The sequence below is a fragment of the Chrysemys picta genome, chromosome 14 (assembly GCF_011386835.1).
Source record: "Chrysemys picta bellii isolate R12L10 chromosome 14, ASM1138683v2, whole genome shotgun sequence".
Taxonomy (NCBI): Eukaryota; Metazoa; Chordata; order Testudines; family Emydidae; genus Chrysemys; species Chrysemys picta.
In genome coordinates this window covers 24,478,276-24,499,193 of record NC_088804.1, presented here as the reverse complement: position 1 = coordinate 24,499,193, position 20,918 = coordinate 24,478,276, and the positions used below count along the sequence as shown (strand labels likewise).

Genomic DNA, 20,918 nt, shown 5'->3' with positions numbered 1-20,918 from the left:
GATGTCAGGGTAGAGCTCATCCTGACTCTGCTTACATCCTCCCCCCAGCCAAAAATTTGTCGTCCCGACAAATCACACTCCCTATTATAACAACTCACAGGTTCCCTCCAAAGGGCCTTAGATAGCCCACTTTAGCTTCCACAAGCCTGTGTGCTAAACATATTGGTTCCTCACTAGTCACCCCAGGTGCATCATAAGTCAACCGTTTTACTGGCCTTATTACCCTGTCTCGTCTATTGAGAATCTCTGTTGCCGTGGTAGGGGGGACAGCCTCTTGAACGACAGATGGAGTGGTTTCCTTTGAGGGCCCCTCGGCTACTGGCATAGGCCCCTGCATTTCTAGTTCTAACAGTGGAGGGTCCAAGGTGCCCTGGACATCCTCCACCTGTATGTCTCCACTGTCCAATAACCTGTGTGTGTCATCACATGGGTGTCCCACCAGTGGCTCAGGGGTGTCAGGAATGGGCCTAAATACTTCTGCCATGGGGTTTAGGGCAGAAGAGGAGGAGCTCTCTTTTGATTCAGCTGATCGAGACTGAAATCTTGTCTCCATCCCAGGATACACCATGGTTGTGTCTTCCTCCTCAGACTCACTCTCGGATGTGCTGCATAGGGGTAGGTTAGCTGCAGGGGGCTGGCTGTCCACGTTGGAGGGCAGCTTTGGTCCAGCACCTTCGTTCTGCCCGGTTGCCTTGTTGTGGCCCATCTCATAAGGGGTGCCTACCAGTTCTCCCACAGGGAGCAAAAGGTTTCTATGCACTGTCTTTATCTGCCCTGGACCCTCTTCAGGTTTAATCTTGTAGACCGGCAGGTCTCCTAGCTTTTCCATCACCAAATAAGGTATTGCCTTCCACCTGTCAGCTATCTTGTGTTTGCCAGCAATACCCAAATTTCGCAGCAGGACTCTGTCCCCCGGCTGGAGCTCTTGTAAACGTACCCTAGCATCATATCGCTGTTTGTTGCGGTCTGCGTTCTTCCGAGCAGCAGATGTAGCTAAGTGATAAGCATCCCGCAGCTTTTCTCTTAGTCGGGTTACATATTGCTGATGAGTTTCATAGCTATCTCCATCCTCTGATACACCAAAGCACAGGTCTATGGGTAATCTTGGTTCTCGTCCAAACATTAAGAAATATGGGGTGACTCCTGTAGCATCATTCTTTGTGGCATTGTAGGCGTGCACCAGAAATGCGACATGTTGGCTCCAGGTTGCCTTCTGCTCTGGCTGCAAAGTCCCCAACATATCTAATAGGGTTCGGTTGAACCTCTCTGGCTGAGGATTACCTTGTGGGTGATAAGGCGTTGTCCTAGACTTTTTAATTCCCGCTGTCCTCAGCACCTCCTTCAGAAGATGACTCTCAAAGTCCCGCCCCTGATCCGAGTGTATCCGGGCTGGAAATCCATAAACTGATAAATATTTCTCCCACAGTACTCGAGCAACAGTGGTGGCCCTCTGATCACGTGTGGGATATGCCTGCGCATATCGCGTATAATGGTCAGTCACTACTAGAATGTTCGTCACTTGCATCTGAAGAAGTGAGGTTCTTACCCACGAAAGCTTATGCTCCCAGTACTTCTGTTAGTCTCAAAGGTGCCACAGGACCCTCTGTTGCTTTTTACAGATTCAGACTAACACGGCTACCCCTCTGATACTTTAGCATCTTGATCATCCAGTGGCCCCACTGGTTCTTTAGTAGGCTTCCTGCTTCTGATGTATTTTAAAAAATATTTGCTATTACTTTTTGAGTCTTTGGCTAACTGTTCTTCAAATTCTTTTTTGGCCTTCCTACTTATATTTTTACAGTTCATTTGCCAGAGTTTCTACTCCTTTCTATTTTCCTCACTATGATTTAACTTCCACTTTTTAAAGGATACCTTTTTGCCTCTCACTGCTTCTTTTAGTTTGTTGTTTAGCCATGGTGGCACTTTTTTGTTACCTTACAATGTTTTTTAATTTGGGCATATACATTTAAGTTGAGCCTCTATTATGGTGTCTTTAAAAAGTTTCCATTCAGCTTGCAGGGATTTCACTTTTGGCATCATACCTTTTAATATCTGTTTAACTACCACCTCATTTTTGTGCAGTTCCCCTTTCTGAAATTAAATACTGCAGTGTTGGGCTGCTGTGGTGTTTTCCCTGGCACAGGGATGTTAAATTTAATTATATTATGGTCACTATTACCAAGTGGTCCAGCTATACGCGCTTCTTGGACAGATCCTGTGCTGCACTTAGGACTAAAGAATTGCCTCTCCTCTTGTGGGTTCTAGGTCATTTAAGGTGTCAGAAAAGTTTATTTCTGCATCCCATCCTGAGGTGACACGCACCCACTCAATAGTTGAAATCCCCATTATTATTAATTTATTTTTATTTTTATAGCCTCTCTAATCTCCCTGAGCATTTCACAGTCACTCTCACCATTCTGGTCAGGTGGTCAGTAATACTGTATATCCCTACTGCTATATTTTTATTATTAGAGCATGGAATTACTATCTATAGAGATTCTATGGTACAGTTTGTTTCATTTAAGATTTTTACTTAATTTGAGTCTTACGCTTTCTTTCACATATAGTGCCACTCCCCCAGCAGCACGACTTGTTCTGTCCTTCTGATATATTTTGAACCGTGGTATTACTGTGTCCCATGGATTATCCTCATTCCACCAAGTTCCTTTGATGCCTATTATATCAATATCCTCATTTAATACAAGGCACTCTAGTTCACCCATCTTATTATTTAGACTTCTAGCATTTGTATATAAGCACTTTAAAAAACTTGTCACTTTTTAGCTGTCTGCCATTACATAATGTAATTGAATGCGACTCTTTTTCATTTGACAGTTTCTCATCAGATCCTACCTGTATTTTATCATCTTCTATTCTCTCCTCTTTACTAGGACATAGAGAATCTCCATTAATAGATCCTCCCCTAAGGGATGCCTCTGTCTGAACCACATGCTCAATGTGAGATGCCTGAAAGGTGCCTGATTTTCAGAAAATGTTGAGCATTCACTCTGTGAAAATAAGACGTGTCTATAGTGTCTCAAATTGAGCATCCAAGAAATAAAGCATCCAAAAATTAGTAGTCACTTTTGAAAATTTTGGCTTGTTCTTACAGACAAATGTTGCCCTTGGGTGCACACCAGTCAGTCAGACCCACCCATGCATATAATGCACATTAGAATTTGGCCCATAATTTGTAATATGTTCTTAAAGTTCAAATGTGCTTATGCTTTTGCTAGTTTTTATTTATTTATTTTATTTTGTGTTAAAGTAGCATCTAGAGGCTTCAGCTGAGATTGGGGCTCATTGTAGTAAGCACTTTACAAATCTGTAGTAAGAGACAATACCTGCACCAAAGAACTTCCACTCTAGATAGACAAGACAGATAAAGGACGAGAGAAAATAAGTATGATTATCTCCATTTTACTTATGGGCACAAGGAAGTTAAGTGATTTGCTCATGATTACACAGGGAGTCTGTCATAGAATTGGGAATTGTACCCAGATGTCTTGAGTCCTGGCCAACTGCTTTATCTACAAGACCCTTTGTTCTTTCTTGAATAATTGTTCACTTGTGAGCTATCCAACAAAATGAAAGTATGGCATAATCATCTTCTTTTTAACCTTTCAGATCACTTACTTTCTGTTACATGACCGTAGTGGGGATTATACATGTTTTCGCTTAGACTCACAGACAGGCTCCATATACAGTACCTCAGTATTTGACAGAGAGAATAAGGGGTCATATCTCTTGGAAGTAAAGTCGATAGATGGCTTTGAATCTGCTCGACCTGGAAAACGTGGGCGGCCAAACTCTGGTAAGAAATGAACCAGTGTATCAAGTGTGATTTTTTAGCTCTCTTCCTATAAAAGAAAACCCTTTAATCAAGTTTAAATTGTAATTTATTTTTGTCCAGGCTCACTTGTAAAAAAGGTTTTTTTGTTGTTTCTCTCTGTGTCCGTTGCCTCAGAACTGGAAGAAATATCTAATATGATGACCAGGCAAGTTTTCAGTTCTGAAACTAAAAGAAAATTATCACCTTAGAGTTGATGGATTTTAGAGAGTAATTCCTAACTAGCAAAACCACACCTACATAGGATACAAGCCTAGTCTGGGTAATGGAGGGGCTTCTCAAAGCATTGCATGCTGCACTGCACTCAGTTTGGGCCAGTAATGAAATGCTGAACAGAAAAGCTCAAGATTTTAAAAGAAATCACATTGGTTGTGTTTAAACAAAGAGTTAAAACTGGGCTTTTGTGGCTTCAGGACAAAAAGTTATGACTTAAAACTGTACAATTGCCATATTAGGTATCAATTATTCACATGTTATCTCTTTAAACAAATTGGATGTGACATACATTTGATATCCAAGTGCTTTTGAGTAATGTTGGTATATAAATTGTCCATAACCCTAAGGGTTTGTTTCTGTATTGTCTGCATATTCGTCTTCATTTAATGTGCAGCTAGACAGTTTAAGGAATTGTAGCTGACAGAAGTGGCACAGCTGAGTATTTTAATCTCTTGTTTCTTGTCTCTCTAGACACAGCCTATGTGCGCATTTTTATCAGCGACGTGAATGATAACAAACCTGTCTTCACTCAGAGTGTCTATGAAGTTAATGTGGATGAAGACCAGGATGTGGGTTCTACTGTCATTACAGTCAGTGCTAATGATGAAGATGAAGGTAAAGTATTGGAATTCCCCATAGCTGCATCTAAAATATTAATGAGTTAATTTCAGCACACTAAGACATATTTAGTGGTGTTAGGAGGGAAAATGTCTGTCTCTACATTTTAAAACTTCTTTATGTCTAAACTGACAGGGCATGAACATTACTTCAAAATGGGGCTGTGAGGCATAAGCTAAATAATTCTATTATGTGAGGCAATACATTAACATGGGATGATGGTGAATAACTTCTGTGCCAGCATATACAAATTTCTTTTTTAAAAGAAAGGTGGTGATAAAAATATTTTCCCAGTTAACTAGAATGATTGATATTGAATCTCAATGAAATTAATGTATTTTCTTTGTATTGACGGTATATTTGTTGTATTGTCCCTTATTTGGCACACTGAGGAATAGTGTTGTCTTACATGAAATTGGACTTTCTAAATGGTTTGGAGATAAAGCAATGTAGGGATTGATCATCATGAACACAGGGCCGACTCCAGGCACCAGCTTAACAAGCAGGTGCTTGGGGCGGCCAAGGGAGAGGGGCGTCACGTACGGCAATTCGGGGGCGGCAGGTCTCTCACTCCCTCTGGGAGCGAAGGACCTGCCGCTGAACTGCCGCCGCCGATCACGGCTTTTTTTTTTTTTTTGCTTGGGGCGGCAGAAATGCTGGAGCCGGCCCTGTATGAACAGTCCAGAGTTTTGAAACAATTATTGAAGAGACCAAGCAAATTTGTCACATAATCAGACCCTTTTCATGTTTATACTTTGTTTATTGCCCTGTGTTAGGAACCCCCCCATCCTATTGACTACTAAATTAGAATAAATGCAGTATTCCTCTTACCTCCAGTGTAGATTCTGTTTGCTGTGGGCATGACTTTCTGTGTGGCAGGTGGTGAATGGGATGGCTTTTAGTGTCTGTGCTTTATTAGCAGAAGGAGTGGAGTTGTTTGCTGGTGCAAAGGAAAGAACAGAAGTTTAGTAGGACTCGACACAGGTTGGAATAGTATAATTTTTATCAGTTTTGGGGATTGTGTGAGAAATAAGTACAGCTATTAATATGGCTATCGCCAGTAGGTTATTTCAGTAGGCTTAATTTTATTGCTTAGCTGTACTGTGATTTTACCTGATTGACTGATGGAAAGGTATTGATACGAGGCCAGATTTTTAGGACTGGCCATTTGGCAGTCAAAATCTGAAGAGAGCTGTAAAGGTGGTTTGCAGCTACCTTTCTGGATCGCTGATCGTTATGCTGCTGGGCACTGTTTCTGTCCTTAATCCCAATTTCAGAAAAATATCCCTATTCAGGAATTCAGTTAAGCAGGTACTTAAATCCCATGGAAGAAACTGCCTGAAGTTGAGCAACTGATCTAAACAAGGATGAATTTTAGCACATGCTTAAGTGCTTTCTAAAATTGGAGTCCAAAAGAGAAATTTAGACCAACCTCAGGCTAATCCAAGTTGCACTAGTTTTAACAGCCCCAAGGGTTCTGTTCTGGCAGTAGGAGGTCTCTGAAGTGCATGGGCGCACTAGCCACATTCACCTATACTAGGGGCTGCAAAGGAGCAAGGGCAAAGCTAGCTACGCTGTACCTATGCTACTGGACAATTCCCTGACACAAGGGAAACTCCTTAGCTGGCCATGTATGTTGAGTTTAAGTCTGCTTTGTGGTGGTGGAGAAGCTGCCTTGGGAGGACTACAGATCTGACTCTTTGTTTCTGGCCTCTCAGCCAAGTTAAGTAATTGAAATTGCAGGTGTGAAGTGGGGAGGGAGAAGAGTGACAGTAACATTGGAGGCAAGAAGGGGGGATCCAGAATGAAAAGGTAAAAAGCTTTATTTGGACTAATCCAAGAGCCCCTGTTGCGTCTGAAATTCTATAGCCTGTGTTATGTAGGAGGTCAGCCTGAATGATCACAGTCGTCCCTTCTGGCCGTAAAATCTGTGGATCTGTGAAGTTGAGGTTGGAATAAGAACTACTTCATGAGATGTTTCTATAATTTTATAATGCTAATTTATTGTTATAAGCAGGTTACCTTTTACTATAGTTTCCATGAGTTGTACACTTGGTCAGTCCTACTGGCCTTCCAACATGGGGTACTAAGTGAGGGCAAAATTTAGTCCACTGGCATTCATTCAAGAGACTTTTTGTTCCTTTGAAACTTATTATAGATATTAGACTTATTGGGACCTGGAAATAGAAAAATGCTTGTAAATATTCTTACTTGGCTATGCATTTTAAAAGACCACCTAACTACAGTACTATATACTGACTCTCCTGTAATAGTAAAGCACTAGAAACTTTTGACAATGAGACAGGACTTTGTGGGTGGATTTTAATCAGGATAAGAATTGATTGGTGTGATTAATATAGAAAACGATTAATAATCTAGTAGAAGAGGTACAAAGTAAATGTATATTTAAATGCCCTCAAATTATACGTATCTTATTTAATATTCTTTGGGGATTGGCAGGAACAAATGCTAAATTAAGGTACCAGATCACAGCTGGAAACACTGGTGGAGTACTTGATGTTGAACCAGAAACAGGAGCCATCTTTATTGCTCAGCCACTGGATTATGAAGAAGCGAAAATGTATGAACTTCATTTGTTGGCCTCTGATGGTAAATGGGAAGATTATGCAATTATCATAATCAATGTTGTGAATAAAAATGATGAGGCTCCAGTTTTCTCTATCAGTGAATACTATGGAAGTGTGATTGAAGAACTGGATGGATTACCCATCTTTATACTTCAGGTACTATATGGAGTTCCAGATGTTCGTGATATTTCAATAGAAGAATAGTCCAGTATTGTTGTTGTAATATGTCAGTGAAATCCAGTTTTGTGAAGAAAATGTATTTCATCAGTGGAGAGAGAAGCATGCAGGGTGGTGGGTTTTTTGTGTGTGTGTGTGTGTGTGTGTGTGAAGAAAATGATTGTGGCATTAATATTGAACAAGCAGGGCTTATCTTTGTAACCCTAAGAACTATCACTTATGCCAAATAATTAGCATTGTAATCTACTCGTTTTTTTTATATTCTGTAGTTCAATTATTACTATAAAAATAAGAAAGAAAACATAGATAATTATACTGCTATAGTGTGAAGTGTCTATATCTATCCATCTATGATAGGATGTAGTAGCTAGCAGATAGGATATAATTCAGGAATTGCATATTCGGTCATTAACACGATGTATTTGTTTGCAAAACCTTTGTAGGTTGTAGCAAATGATCCTGATAGCAGCATGGATGAAGGTGATTTGAGATATTCTCTGCATGGACATGGTGCAACTGATGTCTTTACAATAGATGAGAACACAGGCAGCATTTACTCACAGAAGATGCTTAATCGGGAAGAGCGAGCACAGTGGAGATTTGTTGTGTTGGCTACTGATGAGGGAGGAGAAGGACTTACTGGATTTGCTGATGTAATTATTAATGTGTGGGATATAAATGACAATGCTCCCATATTTACCTGCATGCCTGATGACTGCAATGGGAGTGTTTTTGAAAATTCTCCTGCAGACACTTTGGTCATGGAAATGACAGCTGTGGATTTAGACGATCTGAATGTAGGTCTGAATGCAATTTTGACATATAGGATAACTGACAATGTAAAAACTGGGTTTGGTACAGACTTCTTTAATATCAACCCCAATAGTGGCACAATACATGTAGCAGGGGGAATGCTGGATAGAGAGAAGACTGATAAATATTTCCTTACTGTTGAGGCCAGGGATGGGGGAGGGTTGACAGGAACTGGCACTGCCACTATCTGGATTGCAGATGTCAATGATCATATACCTGAATTCACTCAGGAGGTCTGGCAGGCAGTGATTCCTGAAAACGGTGCAGTCAACTCAGAAGTTCTGGAAATGTCGGCTACAGATGCAGACACCGGGGAAAATGCTCACTTAACATTCAGCATTATTGGTGGAGATCCAGATCAGAAGTTTTACATTGAAAGTAACAAAGATGGTCAACGTGCAACTATCAGATTGAAAAAGAAACTGGATTATGAGAAACCTCATGAAAGGTGGTTTAACCTTACGATTAAAGTAGAAGACCTTGATTTTTCCAGTGTTGCAACCTGCTTGATTGAAGTTGAAGATTGTAATGACCACAGCCCAGTTTTCAATTCACAGTTTATCCAAACTAACCCTTTCTTTGAGAACATACCTGTGGGTACTACAGTCACCACAGTGAGAGCCACCGATGAGGATTCTGGTTTGAACGGGGACATTATCTATTTTATTAAATCAGATTCAGATCCTATCAGACAGTTTGCAGTTGACCCAGATGGTCATGTGACTGTTGCAAGTACACTGGATCGTGAAGTCATTCAGCAATACAATTTAATCATACAGGCTTCAGATCAAGGGACGCCTGCCCAAACTGGAAGTGTTACAGTCCTGATTAACTTGCTAGATATTAACGACAATGAGCCAAGGTTTGAGGCATCATATTTGCCCATTGTTTGGGAAAATGTGTTGGGACCTCAGGTGGTGTATATGAACCATACATCAAAGCTGCTGTATGCTGTGGATCCAGACAGTGGTGAAAATGGGCCACCGTTAACATTTTTGCTGCCACCTGATTATCAGAATTCTTTGGATTTTTCTCTTACTGACAACAGAAATAACACAGCAACCATTACTGCACTGAGGTCCTTTGACAGAGAAAAGCAGAAGGTGTTCCACCTGCCAATAATTATAACAGATAGTGGGAATCCATCTATAAGTGCTACAAACACCTTGACCATAACAATTGGTGATGAAAATGATAACAGCCATGAAGCTGGCCATAAGGAAATCTTTGTCTATACCCACAGAGGTAGGTGGTGTACAGAGAGTGAGCCAGATGCATAGAAATGTTACAATTTTACTTGATATTAGTAATTTTTTCTTTAAGCTGTTATTGCTATTGTATCTTTTATATTTTGTATATTTATAGACTAAGCATACAATTCTGCAAACAGATATACAGAGTCAGTGGGATTTTGCAGGCTGTATGGGCCCACGCTGGCACATTTGTTTGCAAGGTCTGGGTCATAATGTGGAAAGCATCATCTACTGAGGAAGATTTATATATTTGTAATTATCTCTCTTTTGTTTTTTAAAAATGTGTATGTATTTGTCTATACAAAAACAATAATAATACATGTAGCAGGGGGAATGCTTTTTTCCCCTCCATTTCCAAACATGACTCTTTTTACTCATTTTGGGAGGAATTTTTTTCCCCTTGGGCAGAGACTGAGCCTGGAAAAAAATAGGGATTTTTAACAAGTGACTGAAAATAGGGGCTTAGAATGAAAACACTGGGAAGTTTTAACTATAGCTGTGCATTTCAGCAATTTCCTTGTTAGTATGTGGTAAATGTATATTAAAATTATATAAGTATATTTTTGTTGCTTTGGTTTTAATACAATGAAAAATAGATAAATCCCATAAAATAAAGAAGTGAAGATCGTAGGGTATCTCTGTGTCCATTATTAATTGCTTGTTTTGTGCGAGATGGATCGTCATCCTAAAAGCATTTGAAATGAAGGCACAATTTAACTGAATATCTAGGTTAGAGTTATAGTGCCAGCGTGCCTGATGAGTATTTGTATGTAAAGATCCAGTATGTAAAGAAAACCATTTTGCATTAAATTAAGCATGCACCTAATTTTGTTGAATTAGATGCACTTAAACCAAAAGCCAGTGTAAGCAAGTTCTACAATAGAGCAGGCTAGGTGAAGTAGGGTAGACTCTGAAGTTCTGAATTTAAAAATAGTCTATTCAATTTCTGTTCTGCTTTGTATAGGTTCTTATACTGCGCTCATCACCGTATTATCTGAGCACTCACATTTTGCCAGATCATGGCTATAACTAAACTGCACAGCGTATGGTGTTCAAAGGAGTCTTAAAGCTTCTCTCTACTCTCCTGATCACACTGCTGCTCTCTGCAGGCTCTTCTTGCTGTGTTCAAGCAGCTGTTCTACTTTGCACTAGGCCACAAGAGCCACAGGGGGCTGAAAACATAGCCAAGAATTGGACTGGCAAAGAGGCATCCTGCCAATGCTCCCTTTTCTCCAGTCATGCCCTCTTTTCCTTGCTCAGAGAGAGCTGCTATTCTGATTCTCCTGTGGTGCAGAAGACTGGGGTAGTTGTAATGGCTTTATATGCAGATTTTGCTAGTGATGCAGTGTAAAGTGGCTTCCCCAGATTAGAGCATCTGGGTCTTCAGCGTCTGGTTTAGTAACTTTTTGTCTCAAAAAATCAGTTTATATACTGTAGTTTTATATTCTTATTTCTTTTTACTGATTATTTGTGGGTTTTTTCCCTCCTTTATGTAATGTCTGTGGTCTTTACCCAGCTTTCCAGGCGCACTTAGAGGAGAGCTCAGACTACAGGTTATGCATTGTTTTAAGAGCCTTGGATCATAACCTTCACCAAAATCAAACAGGAATATGAAAATGATAAATGTAGTAATGAATGCAGTGGAATTTAAAACCCTTTGAAAAACAAAAATTAAATGCAGATTTATTATAATTTATCTCAACAGGGAAATGGTCAACAACAGTGCTTGGGGAAGTGTTTGCACCAGATCAGGATGACTGGGACAATAAAACATTTCTCTCTGAAGGAAAAATGCTCAAGTGAGGATTGTATTTGTGTCAAACTGAGTAATATTTATGTTTATGGTTCTGTAATTTTTTTTACTCACCATGAGATTTCCCTGTATACGTTATATGTATAAAAGCCAGGATTACCCCATGCAACAGGGAATGTACCTCCTGAATATTCTTTTTCATTTAGATAACTAGGTTTCAAGGAATTGGTGTACACAATATTTATCTTCATCTCAAATAATGTAGGGCCACATCATGCTGTCAATTTTTAAGTAGCGCTCTCTATTACTTTTCCTAGGCATTAAGGATGTGCTTTGTATTAGACCCAAAATAAAAATAGGCTCCAGTTTCATTGCCACCGCCGCCAAGTATTATAGTCTATTTGTATTTGATCACATAAAGGCATCCAATATGAGCAAAGAGTAGAATAACGCAAGATATCACAAGTGAAAGTGAATTTGGATGATCTCCTCCTAGAGCTAAATTCACCACTGCATAAGCAGTCACAACTTGTTTTAACTCTTTGTAGTTGTGTCTGTTCATGCCAGTGTTGAACTGGGCCCCGAGGCCATACTAATTCATCTGCCCACATCACAAAATGTGCGGTGCCATTAGCAGAAATGTAGTTCTGAAGTGGCTTCGTCTCTGTTTCACAAAATAAAAGCAAAACCAAGCTTTCTTTTCCCTAGACAATGAAGATGTTAAAGCCTTAGCGAGCCCAGAGTTGCAGCTGGAGCTTCTGCCTGTCAGCAGCCATTGGGGGTACTAAGCCATAAGAGGGTATTATTCCGTAGTAGTGACCTGCCATAATAGACCTCCATAGCCATTCAAAACTGCCCCCTTCATCATAGCTCATGGGCATGACGCAAGACATCTCTCTTGGAACTTCTCTTTAACAGGCACCAGTGTGGGACTAGACAGTTTGCTCCCTCCTCTTATCTGTCCTCCCTACTCACCACTGGGACCTGTGCAAGGGTATTCCTGTGTTTGAGCCATGGGGCTTTACTAATTCTTGTAGACTGCATGCTCTGGGTCAGGAGTGGGAAAGCTCATGGGTTTAGGAATTGCAGAAAAGATACTCATTTTCATAAACTCTCCCCAAGCTTTTCCACAACTTCCCAGTGCAAAGTTTTTTTTTCTTTTTTAGTGCCTTTCTGAGGTTGGGCTCTGGTACCCATCAGATAGGTCACTTGACCACGGATCCTCCATACCAACTTTCTAGGGCTTTTGTAGCCTATGAGGCCACATACCTGTGTTACTCGGTCAGGCCCTTATATGGTAGAACATGTATGCTGAAAAAGACCAATTCAATGGTGAGTAGAGGATGTTTCTGGTTTGACTTAGTAGGCTTTTCATGATTTGGGACTTTACTTCTAGGTTTTTCAGATTAAATCAAAGGACTGGCTCTCTGGTAATGGTGGATAATGCTCCTCAGGGGACATACAACTTAAGAGTCAGAGTTTCAGATGGAGTCTGGCCTGATGTAATATCTACAGTACAGATCCATGTCAAAGAGTTGGAAAATGAAGCCATACGCAATTCAGCCACTGTACGTCTGGCAGGTCAGTTTTATTTGCTGTTTGAGCTTGGTTGCTGCTGTATTTGAAAAGTTGTTACTTAGATGTGTTTGTAGGATAGATGCATTTGCAGTGTCTTTCTAGTGCTATTGAGCTGGGGTGAGTTGAGAGATTAACCAGAGCTTTGCAGGCATTTCATTTCAGTATACTGTATTTATGAATCCCCGACTCAGATGTCACAGCGGAGGAGTTTATAAGGAAAGATGAACATGGGAAAAGCAGACATGACAAATTTAAGGAGTTACTGGCAGAAATCTTCTCTGCTCATCCTAGTGATATCACTATCTTCAGTATGATGAATGTTGACGGAAGACAGACAAACTTAAGATTTGCAGTTCGTGGTGGCTTTTCTTATTATAGACCAGAAAAATTGCATGGTGAAATGGCAGCATTTAAAAACAAGGTATGTGCCCCAGTTTTAATTCAGTGAACTTAACATTAGAGTGGTTTGCATAGATATAAACTAACTATATTAGCATCCTTTATGCAGACACAACCACACTATTGAAGAGAATGCCAGGCCTACTGATTTACTTTTTGCTTCACTCGAAGTTTTGTTATACTAGTTTTTACTTTAATTTTCTTCCTCTCATTTCATTCCATTTCAATTCGTTTGGCCACTTTTTAGGAGAGGGCAGTCTCCTCCTCCGAATCATAGCACTTTGGTCAGTTCTGTGTGTGTGTGTGTGTGTGTGTGTGTGTGTGTGTGTGTGTGTGTGTGTGTGTGTGTGTGTGTGTGCATATAAAAACTTTATTGTTATTACTTAACATATACTTTGCAGTATTGCTCAGTGGCCAACCAAAATATTAATCTTTAAAATGGATAAATGGGATGACCCACGTAGTTATAGCCCTGTCAGTTTGACATCAATCCCAGGCAAAATAATGGAGCAGCTGCTACAGGACTTGATTAATCAAGAATTAAAAGGAAGGTAATATAATTAATGCCAATCAAGATGGGTTTATGGAAAATAGATCCTGTCTAGCTAACTTGATATTTTTATGAAATTATAAGTTTGGTTGATGATTATTGTTGACGTAATATACTTAGGCTTTTGTAAGGCATTTGACTTGGTTCCGCATGACATTCTGATTACAAAACTAGGATGATATAAAATTAAAATTAACATGGAACAGATTAAAAGGATTAAAATGGGTAACTGATAGGTCTCAAAATATAACTGTAAATGGGGAATCATCACTGAATGGGTATGTTTCTAGTGTGGTCCCACAGGAATTGGTTCTTGGCCCTACACTATTTAACATTTTTATCAATTACCTGATAAAGTTTACAGATAACACAAAAATTGAGGAAGTGGTAAATTATGAAGATGATGATCACTAATACTGAGCCGCCATGTGGATTGCTTGGTAACATGGACGAAAGCAAACAATATGCGTTTTAATATGGCTAAATGTATACATCTAGGATCAAAGAACGTAGGCCATACTTACAGGATGCTGGACCCTATCATGGAAAGCAATGTCTCTGGAAAAGATTTGGGGGTCCTGGTCGATAATCAGCTGAACATGAGCTCATGCTGTGATCAAAAGAGCTAATGCAATACACAGAGAGGGATCTCAAGTAGGAGAAGAAGTTATTTTACCTCTGTATTTGGCACTTGTGCGACCGCTGCTGAAATATTTTTTTTCAGTTTTGGTGTCCAGTTTCAGAAAGATGTTGATAAATTGGAGAGGGTCAAGAGAAGAACTGTAAGAATGATAAAAGGATTAGAAACCAGCTTTATAGTGATAGATTCAAGGAGCTCAAACTATTTATCTTACAAAGAGAAGGTTAAGGGATGACTTGATCATAATCTATAAGTGCCTACATGGGGAACAAATATTTGATTATGGGCTCTTCAGTCTAGCAGAGAAAGGTATAACACAATGCAATGGCCAGAAATTGAAGCTAGACAAATTCAGACTGGAAATAAGGCATATATTTTTAACAGTGAGGATAATTAACCATTGTAACAATTTACCGGGGTTGTGGTGGATTCTCCATCACTGGCAATTTTTAAATCAAGATTGGATGTTTTTTCTAAAAGATCTGCTCTAGGAATTATTTTGGGGAAATAAATTCTATGGCCGGTGTTATACAGGGTGGGGTCAGACTAGGTGATCACAGTGGTCCCTTCTGGGCTTGGTGTCTAAGAAGCCCCAGTGTGTCAGCTGCTGTACAAACACATAGTAAATATCAGCCCCTGCTGCAAGGAGCTTATGATCTAAAAGACAAGACACAACAGGGAGATGAGACAAAAGGAGAAGAGAGGAGAGATGGAGACATGAGGTGGTATGAATGATAATAGGTTGTGTGTAATTCTTAGCCAGTCAGGAGCAGTAATCACAACTCGCCAACTGCCCAACTTTTATCAGACTGCAAAGTACGTAATTTTATTGTCTGTTAAACAATAATGTAGAGTATTAGAATCCTCCAAATGGCCAAGGTCACAGAATCAGAGAGGCAGATACTATTCATGCAAAGTAATTGCTGCTTCTCTTGCATATTTATAGAGCAATTACAATGATAATATGGAAAGTTACATTGATTTCAAATAGAATCTGCTTCATAATACATAGTGGGATGATTCATCATAGTGATAACAAGAGGATAATTTTTGCTTCACATATTTTACTGAAGAAATGGCATTTCTATTAATTATTTATCACCTTTCAGAGTTTAATGAATAGCTCTAATGAGTTATCACCAATTTTCTATACTTACAGAAACAAAACATAAATATAGAATTCCTCCATTATCTTTTATAGATATGTTTCAGTTAACGATAAACATAGAAAATTGGCAATTAGCACTAGAATTATTCATTAAATTTTTAAATAAATGATGAAGTGTATTTATTTGTTACACTCCTTTGGATATGGCTTTATGATAACTGTTCTTAGTGTACAACAAAAGACATCCATCCCAGTAGTTTAAAGGAATCATAATTGTCTATATGCGCCATGTTTTTCTGTAACAGTATTGCAAAACTGTCTAAATCTTTTTAATACAAAATCCCCACTAACAGCAATATATGTAGACAGCATACCCCATAACTGAATTGACAGGATACATCATGTCGGGTGATATATTTCTACTTCTTTTTCAAAATATATCATGATATTTATGAGGATGTATTGAAGATTAGTCATAAGGGTCGAAGTTCTTAAAAGAATGGTGCATTGAAATGAAGCACTAGTAAAATGGAAAGAGAAGAAAAGAATGGAAGGTTTTAAGTTTTGTTTTTGGCCATTAGAGTTATTTAAAAAAAAATTCATACATTGTACCACTAAAAGTAACATCTTATTAAACATATAAAATTACCAGGCCCTAAGTCTGACCTCACACTAGTTTTACATTGGTGAATTCTGTTAACTTCATGGAGTTACTCCTGATTTGCACCATTGTGAGCAGGGCTGATGAGAGGGAGGGACGCCGGTACAAATTACCAGGGCCAGGCGGTCCGGAAGGGGGCCCAGGGCCCGGCTTCCGCCCCTCTCGTCGCCTTACCGGGGCCCAGCGGTCCGGAAGGGGGCCTGGCTTCCCCGGCTTTCCTCCTCTCTCTCTCCCCTCCTCCCCCTGTCGGCCCTCTTTAGCCGGTCCACCCTTACTGGGGGGCGTGAAAACAAATTTTCACCGGGGCCCAAACTCGCTCTCAGCGGCCCTGATTGTGAGGGTAGAACAAAGCCCTTAGTGTCTAAGGTTCTGACACTATGGTCCAAACCCTGAAGCTTTTCATGCACCCGTGGAAAGGTCAAAACTTCTCATTCAGTATCCAAACACTGCCTCTGGTCAGCCCAATAAGTTAAATTTTCAGACACCTTTGTTCCATGCTGCCCCTCATGCCTGGGACAAACTCCCTGTAAACATCCACAAAACTAACTTTTTATCATCCTTCAAAACCATCCTTGAAACTCTGCTTTGCCAACCATATTGTGTGTTTCTTTGTGCTCACCCATCTAGCTATACCCATCTGTTGTCTTTTATCTTACATTGTAAGCTCTTTGGGATAGGGATGGGGGTTTTTGTTCTGTGTCTGTACAGTGCCTAGCACAATGGGGTCCTGGGCCATCACTGGGGCTCTTTGGTGTTACAATAATGCAAATAAATAATAATAATGATGATTGATTGATTGGGAGACACGTGATCCAGTGCATAGCGAGCTGGATGAGAGGCAGTAGAGCTGGTTTATTCCCAGCTCTGCCATTACCAGCTGTGAGACCTCAGGCAAGTCTCCTTACTTCTCTGTACCTGTTTGCCACCAACCCTTTGCCTGTCTTGTCAATTTAGAGAGTAAGTCTTTAGGTCACATCCTGTGTTGTGTAGTGTCGATACAATAGGGCCCCAATCTCAGTTTTGGCGTCTGTGATGCCTCTGTAGGATACTGTACTAGGATGCCATTTGATACTCAAATAGAGGTTTTGACCTTTCCATAGGTGCATGAAAAGCTTCAGAGCTTTGTTCTACCCTCATAATGATGCAAATCAGGAATAACTCCATGAAGTCATGTAATCCAAATAATAAACACATCAATGACAAATGAAATCCTGTGCAGAGAGATCCCACAATACCCTGCACACTGTGAAGATCACGGCATCTTCTTGCAGATACGGGGGGAGGTAAATGAAGATGTGGTGGAGGTGTGTCAGTGAGTCTGAACGCAATTAGGATACACATGCCCAAAAACATGCCAATGTAGCAAGCCATGTCTGCTGCTCTGCTGGGTACTCAGCAATCCTGATGCAGTTCAAATGTGCCTGGGTCAGGCTGTGCTTCTGTACTGGGAGAGTGAAGTTATGATTTACAGTATGTGGGCATAACAGGGTGAGTAGAAAACTTAACTTGGAATTTTCTCGTTGTGACCAGATTATGCCTGGCCCCTTATGAGTGGGCAAGGGTGGAGAGAAAGGTGTCTTACACTGCCCTAAGATTTTCAGCACAATCCCAGCCCCTGCACTCTGGCCTCTGCCAGTCTAGCACTCTCTGGTGCCTTAGAAATATTATTAACAGTCCAGAACAGCTCTAATAAGTTGGCTGTCAGTGATAGCAATTATTGAGTTCCAGGAAATATTGCTACAGTAAAATTTCACACACACTGAATACATATAATTTCCTTTAAATCACTTTGCTCACAAAGTCTAGGCTATTAATGACCAATTTTCGTGTAATTAAAGTATTCCATAAAGTTTATGATTGCATGGATTTTCAGAACTGAAGGAACAAATGAAAACATTCCATTAGGGACAGACTGGTGATTTGTTAAACTGCGTTTCCTCTTAGATCCAAACAGCTTTAAAAGTGAACATTTCACAGATTGATGTAGACGAATGTGGGAGAATAGATTGTCATGGTGGCAGCGGTTGTACAAACTACTTCACAGTGAGTGACATTCCAACAGTGATGGATGCCGGGAATGTGTCGTTTGTCTCTGTAACAATCCCGATTAGCGCAGCCTGCACCTGTTCAGCTAGAGATCGAGTTCATCAATCTTGTGCCTCCTACCCCCGAAGCCCATGTCTCAATGGTGGGACATGTATTGACACTCTTAATGGTTACAGGTGAGGAAACTTGTACTTCAACTTTTCTTACTGTCTCTTTTATTTCTCTTTTTAGAAAAGTGATGGATGCACCTTGAGATCTGTATTAAACTGTACATTTCAAATTGAGGGGAATCCAGAAAAGTGATACATGTGCAGAAGACTGTAAACTTTGTAATAAAAACAGTTCTTTATTAAGGGCCTGATCTTGGTCCTGCAGTCTTGAAGTCATTGAAAGTATAGTCTGAATAAAGACTGTCGAGATAAGGCCCTAAATGGAAACCAATGAAAAAACACAAACACGTTAGTGGTGTTAACTCCTCTCTCTATGCTGTTCTTCACAATTTGCTATAATTTTGTGAATGTTTATTATGACGATTTCAGATTCCACAGCTCCATCACTTTTTAGTGCTCCTTTCATGGTTTCAAGATTTAATTCCCAATTAATCTTTTAGAATTTTCATAGGAATCTCATGGAATTTCTTCCGTGGGTATGGTCACTATGAAAACAGTAGGAAATGTTTATGTTGAAAAGCTTTTCAAAAAGGGTCAAGATGACTGAAGATATTGGTTACTGGACACAGACCTTTTAACTTTTAGATCACTGATTCATTTCCAGCCCAGTTCGGTAGATTAACTAAAAGTAAATGTTTTGACTATAGTATTTTTATTTTATCTATTCATTTGTTTATTTTGCTTTAGCCTTCCTCTGATTTGCTCTTTCAGATGTCATTGTTCTACTTCATTTCATGGACCTGACTGCCAGCAGACTAAGCACAGTTTCCATGGAAATGGATATGCATGGTTTCGACCCATCAGGCCTTGTTTTGAGAGCTTAATATCCCTAGAGTTTATTACTGAGGTTCCAGATGGGCTTTTACTATACAGTGGTCCTTTATCAGATCCAGAGCCTGGGAGTACAGAGAACTTCATGGCAATAGGTATTTGTCCTTTGTATGTTGCACATAACTAAATGGTTTGTAGGGGCTTGAAGGAAGGATTCTCTAGGAATTGATGTTGCATGGATAATATAGAAATTATAGTGTGAATTCTTACTTCAGTCTGATGGATTCATATAAAGTTTGTCTCTTGAGTGCAAGACTCTAGAAAAATTAGGAAAAAAGTCTCTTGAAATATACTTTAGCAGTACATTTTTCTTTGACACTGTGGGTATTTGTTTTAGTTTACACTAATGGTTCTGAGCCCATCCTAGAGCTAAAGAAATCAAAGTGAAACAGAACAGACAGATTGACAAAGAAAAAAAAATCCCACAAGGAAACATATAGTGCTTTAAAGGAGTTCAGGTACTTTTGAGACAGGTATTACATGATTAATGCTGTCTGAGTCACATGTCATTTTATGTGGTTTGTGAAGACAGAAATCTTCTTAAAATTTTTTCAGTCTCAAGGCATTTTTGAAACATGTTTTCTTTAACAGACTATGACTTGATGGATGAATCCAGTCCCACAGCACCATCAAAGCCTTATATGCAGTGGTTTAAAGTTGTCTATACGTCTGATATTTTTTTAATTGTTGCTCAGTTATTTTCAGTGAGTTAGTGAAAGAAGATGTGTGCAGAATTGTGTATATTTTAGATTGTCCTAAATATTGGGATATTAATCTATGATCTGATTTTAACTTTGCTTCTGTGAGGTTGAATTTGTATTTACTTATGAATTTGGACAGAGGTTGGGATATAGCAAACCCTATATGCATGCATGTAATTAGTATTAATTTTTACTTTAGAACATAATATGGTATTAGTCCCTTAGTAAGGAATACATTTCAATGTTTGGTTTAGAGCCTGATCATGAAAAAAGGTGTAGTGCAGCGTATTTTCTCTGCATAGTTCAGGCAGCAGATTCACATACAATTAATTAACAAAGAATTAGCATACTCATTAATACAATTATAAATAACAAGGCCAACAGGCAAAGCTTCTCCTGCATAACACTGGCTACAGAATTTAACCACATAATTCCTTCACTGAACCCAGTAACTCGTGGTTGACAATAATCGTTAAACTAATCAAGTCAATACATATACCAAAGTAGCAAAAGTGGGAAAATATATTTGCAGCTAGATTTTTAAAAATGTAACTTTTTAACATTTTTCTTGTTGGCCTTTTAGAACTTTCTAGTGGCATTCCTGTGTTGAAAATTAACCATGGTGCAGGCACTGAGATGCTGCATTTCCCAAGTCACTTGAACTTGACTGACAAAAGATGGCATCGGCTTGAAGTCAGAACTAATGGTCAGGTCAGATACTTGTTTTCCACTTTATGGTTTTGTTACTTCCAGTTAGTTCTTGCATACATACAGGATTAGGAAGGTATAAAAAGAGAGACTGGAAAATTGTGTGTTTCGTTCCATATGTATCTGTAGACCTGATGCACAATGTGAATACTGGGAGGATAGCACTATGAATTTCATAATCTATGCTTCTGCAGCTCTGCGTCTCCCACAATTCTGTTAAATATGGGCCAGCGGTTCTCAAACTGTGGGTCGGGACCC

General features: G+C 39.5%; 1 protein-coding gene across 3 annotated transcripts in view; it reads left to right on the top strand.

The window, feature by feature from the left end:
- The window catches only part of LOC101947377 (neural-cadherin-like), a 120,168-nt gene that overhangs the window by 69,296 nt on the left and 29,954 nt on the right, over positions 1 to 20,918 (top strand). For all 3 annotated transcript variants that reach the window (XR_010592568.1, XM_008167001.4, XM_065567146.1), the window contains exons 15-24: positions 3,628 to 3,814; positions 4,538 to 4,681; positions 7,145 to 7,428; positions 7,893 to 9,507; positions 11,221 to 11,314; positions 12,665 to 12,849; positions 13,038 to 13,267; positions 18,149 to 18,426; positions 19,132 to 19,346; positions 20,536 to 20,663. Coding sequence is in view for 2 of the 3 variants with exons in the window: in XM_008167001.4 (XP_008165223.3) it covers positions 3,628 to 3,814; positions 4,538 to 4,681; positions 7,145 to 7,428; positions 7,893 to 9,507; positions 11,221 to 11,314; positions 12,665 to 12,849; positions 13,038 to 13,267; positions 18,149 to 18,426; positions 19,132 to 19,346; positions 20,536 to 20,663 (3,360 nt within the window). In the remaining variant the exon portion in view is untranslated. The remainder of the gene's footprint in view (positions 1 to 3,627; positions 3,815 to 4,537; positions 4,682 to 7,144; positions 7,429 to 7,892; positions 9,508 to 11,220; positions 11,315 to 12,664; positions 12,850 to 13,037; positions 13,268 to 18,148; positions 18,427 to 19,131; positions 19,347 to 20,535; positions 20,664 to 20,918) is intronic.